The 14,909-nt window shown below is 42.0% G+C and overlaps 1 protein-coding gene across 2 annotated transcripts; it reads left to right on the top strand.

The window, feature by feature from the left end:
- The first annotated feature begins 6,060 nt into the window (after positions 1–6,060).
- csnk2b (casein kinase 2, beta polypeptide) lies at positions 6,061–13,903 on the top strand. Of its 2 annotated transcripts, none has more exons than XM_015973489.3 (7): positions 6,061–6,219; positions 6,864–6,948; positions 7,178–7,280; positions 10,233–10,348; positions 10,493–10,568; positions 10,748–10,937; positions 13,466–13,903. In XM_015973489.3, the coding sequence occupies exons 2-7, from the start codon at positions 6,877–6,879 to the stop codon at positions 13,554–13,556; spliced, it is 648 nt and encodes a 215-aa protein (XP_015828975.1). In that variant the 5' UTR covers positions 6,061–6,219; positions 6,864–6,876; the 3' UTR covers positions 13,557–13,903. The 2 variants fall into 2 exon arrangements, with proteins under 2 accessions (XP_015828975.1, XP_015828976.1); XM_015973490.3 differs by having other exon boundaries at positions 6,091–6,219; positions 6,867–6,948.
- The last annotated feature ends 1,006 nt before the right edge of the window (positions 13,904–14,909 follow it).

The raw sequence follows: 14,909 nt of genomic DNA, 5'->3' as shown, positions 1-14,909 counted from the left end.
AAATGTTGCAATTTTTAGTTCAAGGGAGCAATGTACAAGCAGAGAAGTGTCTTATAATAAAGTTATACAGAGAAGGCAAAGTTAAATAAACTACTTTTGATTTAATGGAAACGGTAAATGCGTGTGTCGTTCTTGAAGTTTACTTTTCCTGGGAAACGTGACTCCATAAAACTGGAGATGTTAGGGATGTTTGATATCGGCCGATGTTGGCGTCAAAATGTGTTTTTTATTATTTTAATGATGCAATGTTTACATAGCATCAACAAATTATACATTAAGTTCTTCAGCTACATCCCCTTTTATTCAAAATGTGAAAATAAGGCAGATCCCAGACAAAGTTTAATATGGACCTAACTTAAACTCAACATGTAATGTTTCAAAAACGATTGTTTCTCTATGTGGGGCAGCCCACCAAATATCGGTATCGGATAACGAAGAGTAAAACTAAATCGGTATATCGGAGATTGTCTTAAAACATTTATTTATTTCTTAAACAGAAAAACCTGTAGGTCGTCTTATTATTTGACAGCTTCCATTTCGTGTGGAGCGGAAGAAAGAATTCAAACAAGTTTTGTTGCTCACTAAAGCAGGCTTGAGATAGTTTCAAATTGACTCAAAGAACACAGCGGAGATAAAAGTCGATCCAAAACGATTCATTACAGCGTCTTGGCTTTATCTCTGACCTGGACTGACCCGGCACTCGAGTCATATAGAAAAAGCATGGAGATGACAGAAGTGAACAACGCTGCTCCCATGCAAGCCAAGAAAGATTAAATGGTAGGCTGTCTGCTTGAACACACACACACACACATACATATGTGTATATATATATATATGTATGTAGATATATGTATATATACATGTGTATATATACATATGTATTATATAAGCCCAACCAGCCATTCATCCCCATCCCCGCATATTTTTCTCCCGCTCCCTCACATCACACAAACATGCACATAGGACCTTGGGGGGGGTGGATCCCATTTCCGCATTCCTGTGGCAACCTGCCCCCCAATTTTATTTGCACTTTAAACACTTGCACCGACATTCCTCGCAAACACACACTTAGGGCCTTGGGAGTGAGCACATTCAACGGCACTTGGCAGGGGGATATCTCAGCCTCCTCCCGAGTGCCGGTGCCCACTTTCAATTTTAAACTGCACTTAGACACCAAGGGCTGTGGGTGCAAGTGGGGTGGTGCGGTGGCATCAGCTGGCATAGACCAGACAATGCCCGCACTGCCCGCTCACTGCAGCCATGGAATACACCTCATCAACACACAACACTATATTGGAGCAGGCGGAGGGAGACTAGGGGTCTTAGCACACCTCTGTTGTTGCTTGGCTTCCTGGGGCTGGAGGCTAGGAGGGAGATCTGGCCGTCCGGTTGGGATTTGGGGTGGTGGGTTGCTGTGCTCAGCGTTGGGCGGGGGAGCCTGCTCATCAGCACCACAGCAGAAAGGGTCAAACTCTGGTAACCGGTGATGGTTGTGCCCAATTTGCAGCAGTACCGGGACTAGAGTGAATAGGGTGTGTATGGGGAGCATGAGTGGATGTCCGGCGTGCATTTTTGTAAGTCTTTGTATGTGCATGTGTGAGCATGAGGGAGGGAGTGTGTGACTGTGTTTGTGTATGACTGTATATGTCAGGTGGGGCCTTTGACTCCTCCCCTCTCATGGGACTTCTTTTTATGATATAGATCTTCGTCTCCCCTCCCCCTGCCACACCTGGTGTGGGGTGTGGTGCCTTGGTCTGCCTGAGTGTTCGTGGCTCCCGGGTCAGGGGTTTAAGATTTTTGGCGTCTGCCTGATCTATCCCGGTGGCTGCCTGGTGGGGTCTGGGTCCCTGGGCTCTGCTGGGTCCCTGGCGGGGGTGGTCGCCCCTGGGTCCCGGGTCGCTGGGTCCCGGCCTCGGCCGGCTAGGGGGTGGGAGGCTGCGGGCGGGCCTGTGGGCTTGCCGCTGATATCTCCCGGGACTCTGCCGGCTGCTGGTTGTGGCCCCCCGGGGCGATCCTCTGTGCCTCTCGAGGGGGGCGGGGGCCTTTCTGGTTGCAGTCTCCTTGGGGTTCCTGTGTTCTGGGGCAGCGCCTGGATCTCTGGGATTTGGAGCTCCCCCCGTCTCTTACACATCTTTGGGGGGCAGATCACACTCTATTGGACGCTTTTTATAGAGAAACCTTACATAAACAAGCGCGTGTACACACACAGGTGCTCACATGGTGCTCTCAAAAGTATGGCCATGGGCACGTTCAACCAGGGACGAAATTTTGATTTCAGAAGTGGGGGGGACACAGCAGGCTTGTGCGGATTTGGGGTGGGGGTGTTATGTAAAGACCCCTTGACACGTCACATGCCCATCTCAATAATTTTTCCATCCTCAATATATATATATATCAAAGTTAAAAAATGTACAACTCTATTATTTTTTATTTCTTATCATTATTGAAGTGCAGTTTTGGCTGTTGACAATGGATAGGCCATTGTATTTATTGTTTTGGGTCTTTTTTATTGTTTTTGGTGCAACATTTTCTAACAGGGAGTGAGATTCTTTTTTTATTTAATTTTTGTTTGTTATTTTTATTCATTTAGAAGTTCTGGTTCTGGACATTCCAATGTTAAATGAAGGTTTATTTGCTGCATTTTAAAGGGTGTACTTGCATTATTATGATATATTAACATTATATTAGTGGTTATTTTGGTCTAGATAATGTTGACAATAGGGCTGGGCGATATGACGATTTTAGACCGTTTTACGATCTACACATCTGACGGTCTGTCATTTTTGAGAGACCTTTTTATCACGATTCACAGCTCTGCTGTTGAAATTCTGCCTCTGAATGAAAAGGGCGAATGACACGCCTTTGTTTGACCCTTAACCAATCAGAGTGAGTCATAGTAATGTATTAGTGCCCAGCTTGTTTTCACTTGTGTGTGAACAAACATGGCTTCGGCCGCGGCTGAGAGCGACAACGAGGTTTTCGTTCCGAAGAGGAACGCAGGGTTTCCTTAGCGCGCGGCGCTAACAACTCAGCGACGTGACATGTCTTGGAGAAAGCGTAAAAACTCGTTGGATGCTTCTTCTGAAGCAGGAAAATAACACCGCTTCTTAAGCAGAGCACGACGTCGCCTCGGCTCGTCCACCCTCTGCCGAGCCGGTGTCGGTACCGGACTGAGCTCGGTCACTGGGTCGTTGGAGCTGCCCCGTGACTGCCTGATGGAAAACCAGCGGGTTTCATCAGACTCGTAGTTTCTTGTTTTTGCTGGGACCCCTGTATTTTACCGCTCCCTCCTGCAGTCTTCCCCTATTAACATTTAAAATGATTCTGTAGACTCCGTGTATCAATAGAAACAATCTCTGCCTCTGCTAGCTGCAGTAAATGTAGTTTCCAAATAATAAGAGGTGCATTCATCTGTGTATCTCCTTTGATCCGCATTAGTGATGTTTTCAGCACCAGAACAGTGAAGCAAAGAAAGATTCCTGAGTTTGTTATTAATTTTATTTATTAGGTGCATAACCTGTTCTATTTTTCTGTGAATTGAGATCAAATCAGTGCTTCTATGGGTTGTCTCCAATCTGCACTGGAAAATTTTTACTTTATTTAGAGACTTGTTGCAGAAAATATTCAGAATGCGCAGTTTTTTGCTACCACAAGCGATCTCTGGTCCAGCCGCACATCAGAGCCGTATTTGAGCTTAAATATCCACTACATGACCAACTGGGAGCTACATAGTATTTTGAACAAATTAATGTTTGCACAATACGTTGGCAATTGACATGTTTGCACTTTAAATATGTTTACGATATTAATTTATGTTAAGTTACTTGAAAAACGAGAAAAACTGATTTTTGTAATTGTTTCTCTCAGGGCTTTTATCATCTCTGGTGTGAGTTTAAAATATAAGTGTGTTAGCACTGTGCTGATTATCCCTAATATGAATAAATGTTTATTTATTCAATGTTTCTCTTCTTTAATACGCAATTGAAGTTGTGCTATTCATGGATAAAAAATCGTGATAAAATCGAAATCGTGATAAAATATTCGAAAAATCGTGATATTCTATTTTTGCCATATCGCCCAGCCCTAGTTGACAATGATATTGTTTATCATCAACAATTTGTTGGACAATATATCGTCCAGCAAAATTTGTTACTTTCCCAGGCCTATAGTCAAAAGTATAAAAATTATTTATACATAAACGGTCCCTCCTGAGATCTGTCCGTTTGTTCATTTGCTGTGTTAGAGGACATGCTGAACTAATGTTTTACACATGATCATCACCCTAACATTTGTCACAATGATCAATTTTATGTCTATCGTATCTTCATTATTTCAACCTCACCTGTGAGCCTCCAGCCTCTGCTCCATCTCCTCCAGGCTCTCGTCCTCCATCTCCTCCAGGCTCTCGTCCTCCATCTCCTACAGCCTCCCCTGCTGTACCTTCACCGGTCTCTCCTCCTGCATCTCTGTCGGTCACCTGAAAAAAAGATGCATGAACTATAAACAGTGGGAGATTTTGGAATGGAACAAACAGAAATTTTTACAGGATGGTTCTAGTCTGATTCACAATTATTAATATAATGTATAAATTATTCATTACCAATTTGAGTGTATAAAACATATTAAATATGTGTTTCCCTTAAAAGTGTTTAAACAGTTGTTGCATTTCAACACACAAAAAATAAATGGAAAAAATAAGATAAATCTAATGAAAAGTGTACATCTTTGACATTAAGCTTAAAAAAATCTCTGTTGACGATGATGATACTGTTCATTTTTCAGAGCCTTTTAATGTGAACATATACATTGGAATAGATACGTTTACAATAAAGTTAATGATAAAAGTTTTGAAGTTACACTTCTACTACTACTACTAGTAATAATAATTATGATAATAGTAATAATAATAAAAAAATAATAATTATAATAATACGAATAAATTGTGTCTGAGGAGTCAGTTATGTGGAGGAGATGAGTTTGTAAAAGTTAGTTTTGAGTATGTTTGTGAAGGAGGAGGTGAGTCTGAGCTTAATGCAGGGGTGTCACATGTTCCAACTTACGTTTTGACTTTGAAAGAAGTCTCTTATATCCACTTTTCGTTTTCTTGACATGCTGCCGAACAGTTGTTCAAATGTTATGTAATGGAAGCTGAGCTGAGCTCTGATATTACACAGCGTCTAGTTGACGATGTGACTCAGTACCGGTGTTCCCTAGCGGCTCCAAACTAGCAAAACAACGTGAGCACGTTCTGACTGTTTACAACTTGGAGTGACAGCAGCAACAGCCAATAATACGTTAGCAAGTATCAACAGAGCCAATAGATTAGCTTTTGGGCGGGTCTAATAGGAAACCGGTTTCCGTTTCGGTCCTAGTGCTCAATCAAATCCATTTAATGGAGCGTAATATTGTTTTTGGACGGAAAAAAGTGCAGGGGACCAAAACTGCCTTTTGAAAAAGTGCGGGGGACATGTCCCACCCGTCCCCCCCCAAAATTACGTCCCAGCGTTCAACACATGTCTTAAGGCTGTCATTGCCGCTAAATGCACTGTTCAGTTAATCAATGTTGATTTTATATTTCATCATCAGGTTGACACAGTGATAGCTTGCTCCTGATGTATTGTTGTGTGTCCCATTTTTTTCTATTCTTTCTCTTTCTGCAGGTCTAGAAGCAGACTCTTGTTCATTATTGTTTATTTTTGTGGAACTCCTTCCACCCCTGGCCCCCTCTCTCCCCACCTTTTGTCTTTTCCTTTCTCTTTCACCTCTGACTCCGTGTCTGGTCGGAATTACAAACCATTCAAAAACAATAACAATAAAGTTTTAAGTATCAGGCGTGACATTAAAAGCAGAAGCTTTGATGCTCCACCTGAGAGTAAATCTGTAAGGCTTCTTACCAGCATTCAGACATCAATTCTGTTTGCTTCACAGCCAGACAGGACACGGTGTATATATATATATATATATATATATATATATATATATATATATATATATATATATATATATATATATATATATATATATTCATTCCGGGTGAACTACACCTCTCACCATCACCACCAAGGGTGACCTGTAGGTGGCAGCAGCGAGCTGAGATGTGCCATAGGAAAGACGAAAAGCCTGCAGTGTTAACTGGGAGGGGGTGTCCATCTTATTTACACCTGTGAGACAGCTTCCTTTTCGAATATTTCAGGAATCTCTAAAAGTTACAAAACCCGGGTAAGTTATCACAGATAAACGCGTATATATTGTAAGAAGTTGAAGCACGACGTCAGAGTGGGCTATAGAGGAGGATGACCTCCCCGGCCTGTACACTGACGATGCGCCGCTAGCCAGTTTTAGCTTAGCCAGCTAGCCTTGGCTACATAAACCTCTACAAATTTTTGTACACCACACATTCTGTGCCAGGTTTTAGTGCACAATTTAGTCGTCACGATGCGTTTATAAAGAACATATATCACGATCTTAAATCAAAAGCTAGTTGTTATTCTAAACTAGCTGTTCAGAAGTGAGTGTAAGGATTAGCTAATTAGCTTAGCCATTTTAGATTTGAGTTGGTGAATCTAGATACTCATGAGTACTTTTTATTTAGTTCTCTGTTTTGTTCTAATCAGACTAAAAACTAAATATTTGGTGTACCCAGACTAAGAAAACAAGTGTTTCCTTAATGGCGCATTATTTATAATAATAGTTGTTTTTTATAATAATTACAAAGTATTTACAGTAAAAGTGCAGCATATGATTCCAGACACGTTTTTTTTAATGTTGCTGAATTGACTGTCCCCTGCGTTTATGAACGATGTTGTAAATGTTAAAATGAACTTAAAAGCAGCATTTTAAACTGTTGTTTTTTTCCTTATTAGTAGATTTCCAGACATGAGTAGTTCAGAAGAAGTATCCTGGATTTCCTGGTTCTGTGGTCTGAGAGGGAATGAGTTTTTTTGTGAGGTACGTCTCCCAGGTCTCTTTTGTTTTTAAACTTTAAACACCTGCTTTGAAATGTGGATTTAAAGGTTTTTATTTCCAAGATGGATTTCCTTTTATCACACAACCGCCCTGCGAACAGACACATCTGTAATTAACCTTTGTCCAGTTCAAACATTTGTGTTCTTAAACCATATTTCCATCGTGGATTTGATTCCTATTAAACCAATAACTCTTGATTTTCAAACAACAGGTGGATGAAGATTACATCCAGGATAAGTTTAACCTGACAGGCCTGAATGAGCAGGTTCCTCATTACCGCCAGGCCTTGGATATGATCTTGGACCTTGAGCCAGGTGTGTTTTACCCCTCATCCACCTCAGTTTCTGTGCTGCATGAGGAACTATGAAAAGGAACAGTGTTCAAATCTGTCATTTGTTGCTCTTCTTTGAAGTTTGTTATTATGTCTTCAAAGGATTTTACCCTTTCAGATCATCCCAGAACTCCTTTGTTTGTCTTTTTTATTAATTTAGCACAAGCTATTTGTGTGCTGTTCTTCCCTTTGAACTGACTCTTTTGTTGTTTCCCTTGTATTATCTGTGTTTTCCTTACATAGACGTAGCTGTGGCGGCCCGCCACGGCTGAAATCCCAGCGCCACGCTTGCAAGATCCCGTTTTTATAGATTTTTTAAAAAAATTAATTTTATTTTTTGCGCTGTTTCCCGCAGAAGCAGCGGGAACTACTCTGTTGTTGCTTGTTACGGCAGGCAGCAAGGAGGAGGAGGCAGGGCAGGGTGGTTACAGCTAGGGATGAGCTGCGGATAAAGCATTTTTGATGAATACGAGCATGAAACGAGTAAAACTCGTAAATATCTGTAATCGTGCTGAAGGAAAGTCCTCATTGGGTAACTGACTGCCTTCACGCTCTGTGATTGGCCAGTCACATGGAGCGCCCGCCCCTCCCTACACACAAAACTCTGCTCCGGCCCACGCACACACACAGACAGTAAAGCTTGGTTTATGCTTGACGCATGCACTTTCCGCGCAGTGATGCGGCTCGCGGCTGGAACGCGCTTCACAACTCGCAGCTTTTATGGTTTATGCGGCTCGTCTCTGCGGTGAGCCAATATTCTCCCAAACTGTAGGGGGCAGCATGGAGCTCTACGGCATGCATCCAACACTACACCGTAGTAGAAGTAGAAATTACTGTTTACAACATGGTATTTCAGCATTTTTAACAGCGTTCTCGTCTTTTCCGACAGTGCGAGCTATTTCTCTCCAAGAATTATTAACAACATGTTGATCACGGTGATCTCTGAGAGCTGAATCATACAAATGTCTGTATTCACGAACCTCTGCCGTGCCGGTCCGCCATGTTTTTCCGCGTCCGACCGTCCGCGTGGTTAGAAATTTTCCGAGGTGCGCGTTGCGGAAATCTTGGGCCGTGCGGAGACGCGGTGGAGGGGCGTGGTTGTTAAAATGACGCAAAATGATGCAACTTTTCCGCGCGGAGCCGTGCGGACCTCGCGGACGCGTCAAGCATAAACCAACCTTTACGGATCTCTCTGTGCTTGCTTCACTGTAGCCCACGTTTCTTCAGAACTCCCTAGGTTTTCTTCAGCTCGCCTCTTTTTCAGTTCAATATTTAAAGTTACTTTTTTCTTAACGTACGTGGCGCATTTGACAAGACAGAGCTGAAAACGGCTCGTGCATTTGTCGGTCACTGCCTCCGCTCCGGTCGAGTTTTTTAAATTATTTGAACTCCCCCCACCTATGTCTCTATCTCTCACTCTCTCTCTCTCACACACACACAAATCAACATTGTCTTGTTTAAGTGTGTGTGGGGAAAAATGCCAACAACGTTAGGAAAAATCAGTTTGATCAAATTAAAATAATATTGTTAATATTTCATATTTCCTAGTTACTACTGCATGAGTTCAGATGTATTAATCCATGCACTTAAATATTAATGTTCTGATTTTATTGAAAAACTTGTTCTGTAATAGTTCCTTTACTATTGAAATGGCCTGTATTTGATATAGCACCTTCTAGAGTCCTGGAACCCCCCAAGGCGCTTTACAACACAATCAGTCATTCATCCATTCACACACACATTCACACACTGATGGTGATGAGCTACGATGTAGCCACAGCTGCCCTGGGGCGCACTGACAGAGGCGAGGCTGCCGAGCACTGGCGCCACCGATCCCTCTGACCACCACCAGCAGGCAACGTGGGTTAAGTGTCTTGCCCAAGGTCACAACGACAGCAACAGACTGAGCGGGGCTCGAACCTGCAACCTTCTGATTACGGGGCGAGCACTTAACTCCTGTGCCACCGTTGCACCATCGCTGTTGTGATCCAAAATATTTAATCTCAATTCTGAGGCTGTTCTGTAAATAGTTTTCAAATAAACTTACACAAAGCAACTTCTGATCAATCCATATCAATTTCAGATTTAAAATAATGTATTGATGTAAACCACACCCACTCATTTCCAAATAATAAGGTGCATTCATCTGTGTATCTCCTTTGATCCACATTAGTGATGCTTTCAGCACCAGAATAATGACACAAAGAAACCGATTCCTGAGTTTATGTTAGTAATTTTATTTATTAGGTGCATCTGACCTGTTCTACTTTTCTCTGAAATGAGATCAAATCAGTGCTTCTATGGGGTGTCTCCTCTCTGCACTAGAAACATGTACTTTATTATAATGTTCACTGTAATGCATCTTGATGTTCTTAACAAATAAATCAAAGATATTGGTCAATAATACCAAATATGTAAATTTGTGTTTCAGTCATTTTTATACTGGCTTAAAAATACTTCATTAAGTCTACTAAGCAGGGGTGTAGAACGTGTTTAACAGGGCCAGCCCAGTAATGATCTTGGACCAAAATAAAGGGGGCAGAAAGTCAAATAAAGGGGGGCAAAAAGAGATGTTTTTCCAGGCGCCAAGAAAAATTAAATGCCAACCCCCCCCCCCCTGCAAAGTGTGTCACTGAGAGTTTAAAACAAAAATTATTTTTGTGCAAATATTGGTGTATTCACCTTTAATACTAGTTATTAAAATGCAGCAGTTGCTGGATTGGTGCAGTTCAAAGTGGAGTGCATCAAATAAAACAATATTAACATAAAGGTGAGACGTGTCATAAACCCCCCACCCCCACCACAGCTGGAAGAATCCCTTGGTGGAAACACTGAATCTGTCCTTTTGATACAGTTTTGCATCTTTTTTAATGTCAGAAATAATGGAAACTGATATAAGCTTCTGCTTTGTCATTATTTTGGTTTCCACCTTCAGATGAAGAGCTGGAGGACAATCCCAACCAGAGCGATCTGATCGAGCAGGCAGCTGAGATGCTGTACGGCCTCATCCACGCGCGCTACATCCTCACTAACCGGGGCATCGCACAGATGGTAGGTCCCAAATCATCTGCTCTAGTGGCGTTTTAAAAGTATTTATCTCTATTTACTTTAATCATTCTGACAAACGTCGTCTTGCCTGATATATCCATCTCTTTTAAAGTGAACTCTTTGTTATCCCTTCTCAAATCATTTCAGCTGGAAAAATACCAGCAGGGAGATTTTGGATACTGTCCTCGTGTTTATTGTGAGAATCAGCCCATGCTTCCTATCGGTGAGTCAAAAGATGCTGGGGAGTTGCTGGATTTTAGTTTGTTTTGGTAAGAAGTTTGTTGCTTGCAAGAAATCAAAGATCTATGAATTTCCATGGATGCAGAAAGTATGTGCAGGAGTGTCTGGATCTGGCTCAGTTCCTTCAACCTCTGATCCCTCACTTCCCTTCTACATCTACAGGCCTGTCAGACATCCCAGGAGAAGCCATGGTGAAGCTCTACTGCCCCAAATGTATGGACGTCTACACACCCAAGTCCTCCAGGCACCACCACACAGATGGAGCCTATTTTGGTACCGGTTTCCCCCACATGCTGTTCATGGTCCACCCAGAGTACAGACCCAAGAGGCCCGCCAATCAGTTTGTCCCACGGTGAGTGCAACAGACACAGAAACTTAATTTATTTGTGTAAATCTCTATAATATATTGTTAATTTCTTGTATTTCTAAATCAAATCAAACCAACAGTCAGAACTTGGTGACATTTTACTGATTTTGATCCAAAGAGGTTCCAGGATTTTTTTTTTTCTTTTATTCTGGACTTCTGTAGACGATCACAGAGTAGGGAGACAGTTTATCTGCACCGATCACAGGGTTTGTCATTGTGTAAGGGTCACCAATCGATCTCTGATCAGGAGGTGTTAAAAACTGCAGCAGCAACCAGCTCTTGCTAATCTGCCTTCTCATTCATGCTGAAATTAGAAATTTTTCTTGAATCAAGGAGAGTAAAATCGAAACGAACTTAAGAGAATTTAAACATGATCAGAGCATCTTCTTTGGTCTCCTTTAGCTTCTTTTAGTCCAGCCAAGAATGTCGCGCTGTTACACGAGCTCTGGAATCAGTTTAGTGGGAAAATAGTTTTTTATTTCTTTATTGTTTTTAAACATATTTATTTTTTACCTTTTATTTAAAGCAGAAATCTGGACTATTTTTCTCTGATGGCACCATCTAGAGGCTGATAAAGGTATTACGCCTTAAGCCCCTAAAGATAGCTTGGGTTCTATTTTTGATGTGACACCCTTCCAGAGTGCATCAAGCTCCGCAAACAACATCGGGCTAAACGGGAAATCAAACATGGCGTCAGTGTAAAGAATCTGGAAAATTTCAAAATAAAAGATGAATGCCAATATGCAATTCATCAACTATGTAAACATTACGTCTTTACCTGTGATTGAAGGGCTTTTTTGCTCCCTGCATCTTTTGAGGAGCACATCGGTGTGTTTGTAAACATCGACCTCTAGAATCACAACTAGCTAAATGACACCGGCTTCTCCTTCCATGGTTACCACAGAGATATTAAAGATGATCTCGTCTTATTCCTCCGATTGTGTGATCACACACTCCTTATGCCTTAACACGCCGCTAACGCACCTGGTAAAAGTAGAGAGGTGGGACTTTTTTATCCAGATGCTGCTCGTTTTGCAAAAATCCACAAAGTTTGATATGTTTTGTTTTGTCGTTATTATAAATCTGCTCCTGACAATGGTGAATAAATAAATAAAAATAGGTGTGGTTCCTCTCGGATTCATGTTGATGTTGAAGATAATTCTAGCATTAATAGTTAAATGATTTAATAATCTGCCGTTTTGGGTGTTGGCTGCATTAAACTCAAACTCAACAGGTGATAACGGAATGACACCTGTGAAACTATTTAGTGTCGGAACTAGGGCTGCTCGATTATGGCAAAAACAATAATCATGATTGTTGTGACTGAAATTGAGATCTCGATTATTTAAGACGATTTTTCAATTTGTCGATTTTATTTGTTTTTATTCTGTCATAAAATTGCTCAGGGCACAATCAGGACAAATTTAAATAAGAAACAAGATGATCACTAAAAGAACTCCTGATTCCCAGTATAAAAAGACCAATATACTTAGAGCTCATAGTTTATGACCCAAGGGCTATAGACCTTGGTTTAACTCATTTAAGTCTAACCAGTACAGACCCAAATACCAATATCTTGCAAATAAATTGATGTTCACAAAATGTTGCATAACATTTATTTAGTCGTGTCAAGGTGCTGTAGGAGAGAGCACTAACACCGTGTCCTCAGAGAGATTAGTTATTATTTATCAGCGTGAGGAACTTATTTCTACCTTATTTATAAACTATTTACAGGTCCATCATTTAATGTAATAATTGTCCCAACCACAGCTGCACACACACACCCCAACCCGGTCTCACAGCAATCAGGGCAAGCTGTACGTGTGTTTAGCGCGCTCACATTTAGCCGTTTTTTGCGGCTCAGGAGTCCGCAGGTGCGGTGTGTGTGTCACTCACTCTGGTTAATCCAACAGGGAGCCGGCTCCGAGAGCCGTTTCTTTAGCGACTGACACATCACTGCATCATTCCCTTTCCTAATGTTGTGAAGAACGGTCCGGAGCGCAGGCGGTGTGTTTAGCTAACCTGCAGGAAACGTCGACGACAGTTATCCAGAAAGTAGCTAAGGGTTACCAGAGATGTTTCTGAGGTGTTCGCTAGGTACTTTTAAGATTTAAAAAGTCAAGAAGGGGGTCTGAAAAGCTGTTGGAAATAGCGACAAAGTCGCTAAGTTGGCAACACTGTGGGAGGAGCGCTTCATTTGCAACTCAGGGCAGCGCAAGTGGGAGGAGCAAATAATCGGCTTGTTTTGTTTTTATAATCGTTCAAAACTCAGATCGTAATTGGGATTAAAATTGGATTAATTGAGCAGCCCTAGTCGGAACAGTGAGTCTCCTAAATGATCTGGGAGGGGCCATCGCACGTCGCTGCTCCTTGAAAGCAAACTCATCCCTCCCAACTGTAAACACATTCATTTATTTTTCTTTGCCCATCATGGTTTACTGTTTGATTTATCCACCCAGCATAAATGCTTCCTAAAACAACCACTGACATCTGTCACGGTCTTATTCCTCCAGGCTGTACGGGTTCAAGATCCACCCCATGGCGTACCAGCTGCAGCTGCAGGCCGCCTCCAGCTTCAAGAGCCCTGTCAAGGCCATCCGCTAGAGTCAGAAGGAGAGGGGTCACCTGATTGTTTCTCCGCTCGTCAGACGTCCCCTCCCCCCTCCCGTGAAGACTGTATTGGTTTGATTTAGATTAGCGCCTATGGAAAAAGTGTAAAGATTAAAGTGTGAGTGAAACTCGAAGAGAAAAAAATTACACAAACGCGGCCACACACACACACACACACACATACACACACTAGGTTTACCATACTGAATCAACCGTGCCAAAAACAGAAATCTGAACAAAACAGGCTCACGAGAGGAGCGTGATTCAACTGGAAGGCACTAAAAGGGTTTTTATATTCACACGGACGGTTCACGGTGCAGCGCGTGAGTCCGTTACACCCCCGGCTCGGCGATCGTTCTGTATTTGGCAGCGTTTGGTGAAAGGTGGTGGTAAACCCTCCGTCTTTGGATCCTCTCCCCGTGCATGAACGCTCCGGCCGGCTCTCACAGAGACAGTATGGATGCCGCTGGCTGGTGTGTGTGTTTATTATTATTATTTTTTGTCCCGTCACTAGTAACCTTTGGTGTGTCCGGCGTCTCGTGAGGCAGTTGCACAGAGTGTTTTTTTTTGTGTTAAATTTGCCTTAAAGAGCTTCGATTGTTAAGAGGATGCCGAGTAGAAGCCAAATAGGAATTTCCGAATCGTCTAGCAATTGTAAAATACCTGTGTGGATGCTCCAGCCACCTGTGCATGTGTCTGTTTCTGAAATATCTAAAAATAACCTGAAAACGCCTCGTCCCGCCCCCAGGAGCGTCCGCTTCCCCTCAGGAATAGTTTGACCCATCAGATTCCGTCTTTTAACTCATTAATGACTACTGGTCGTTTATTTTATCTGCTTTGTTTATCAGTTTGCTGTTGCTAGGCAACAGAGTCAACAAAGTTCCCAGACTGGCTTGTGTGTGTTTCTCTCTCAAAGACAAATATAAACAGCTATTTTGGAGTTGTTCGTCGCTTCTGACCAAACGGCCTCCAACATCTAGTTAAAGAGGTGTTACACCCCGATTCGTTACCTCGTTATATAACAGATTTATTTTGTTTTTAATGATATTCGGGGGTTTAAAAGGGGGAAATGACAATAATCACAGCTTTTAAGGTGATTTGATCTCAGGTTATTGAGAGTTTTTGATCTTTTTAGTCATAAACTAAAAGATATTTCCATGACGATGTCTAAAGTATTTATTAGAGCTCCAACGCTGCATTAGTCAGAGAGAACAAGGCAGCATCAGTCTCATGTTTGGGTGGGATCCTGGGAAAACACCATCCAGCTTCTTAAACAGATTTTCCTTTCTGAACGAGACTAGTGTTTTGTTTTGTAGTTTGAGCAGATGAAACCTCTATGTTGTTTGT

The sequence above is a fragment of the Nothobranchius furzeri genome, chromosome 19 (genome assembly GCF_043380555.1).
Source record: "Nothobranchius furzeri strain GRZ-AD chromosome 19, NfurGRZ-RIMD1, whole genome shotgun sequence".
NCBI lineage: Eukaryota > Metazoa > Chordata > Actinopteri > Cyprinodontiformes > Nothobranchiidae > Nothobranchius > Nothobranchius furzeri.
This window is presented reverse-complemented; position numbering and strand designations above follow the sequence as displayed.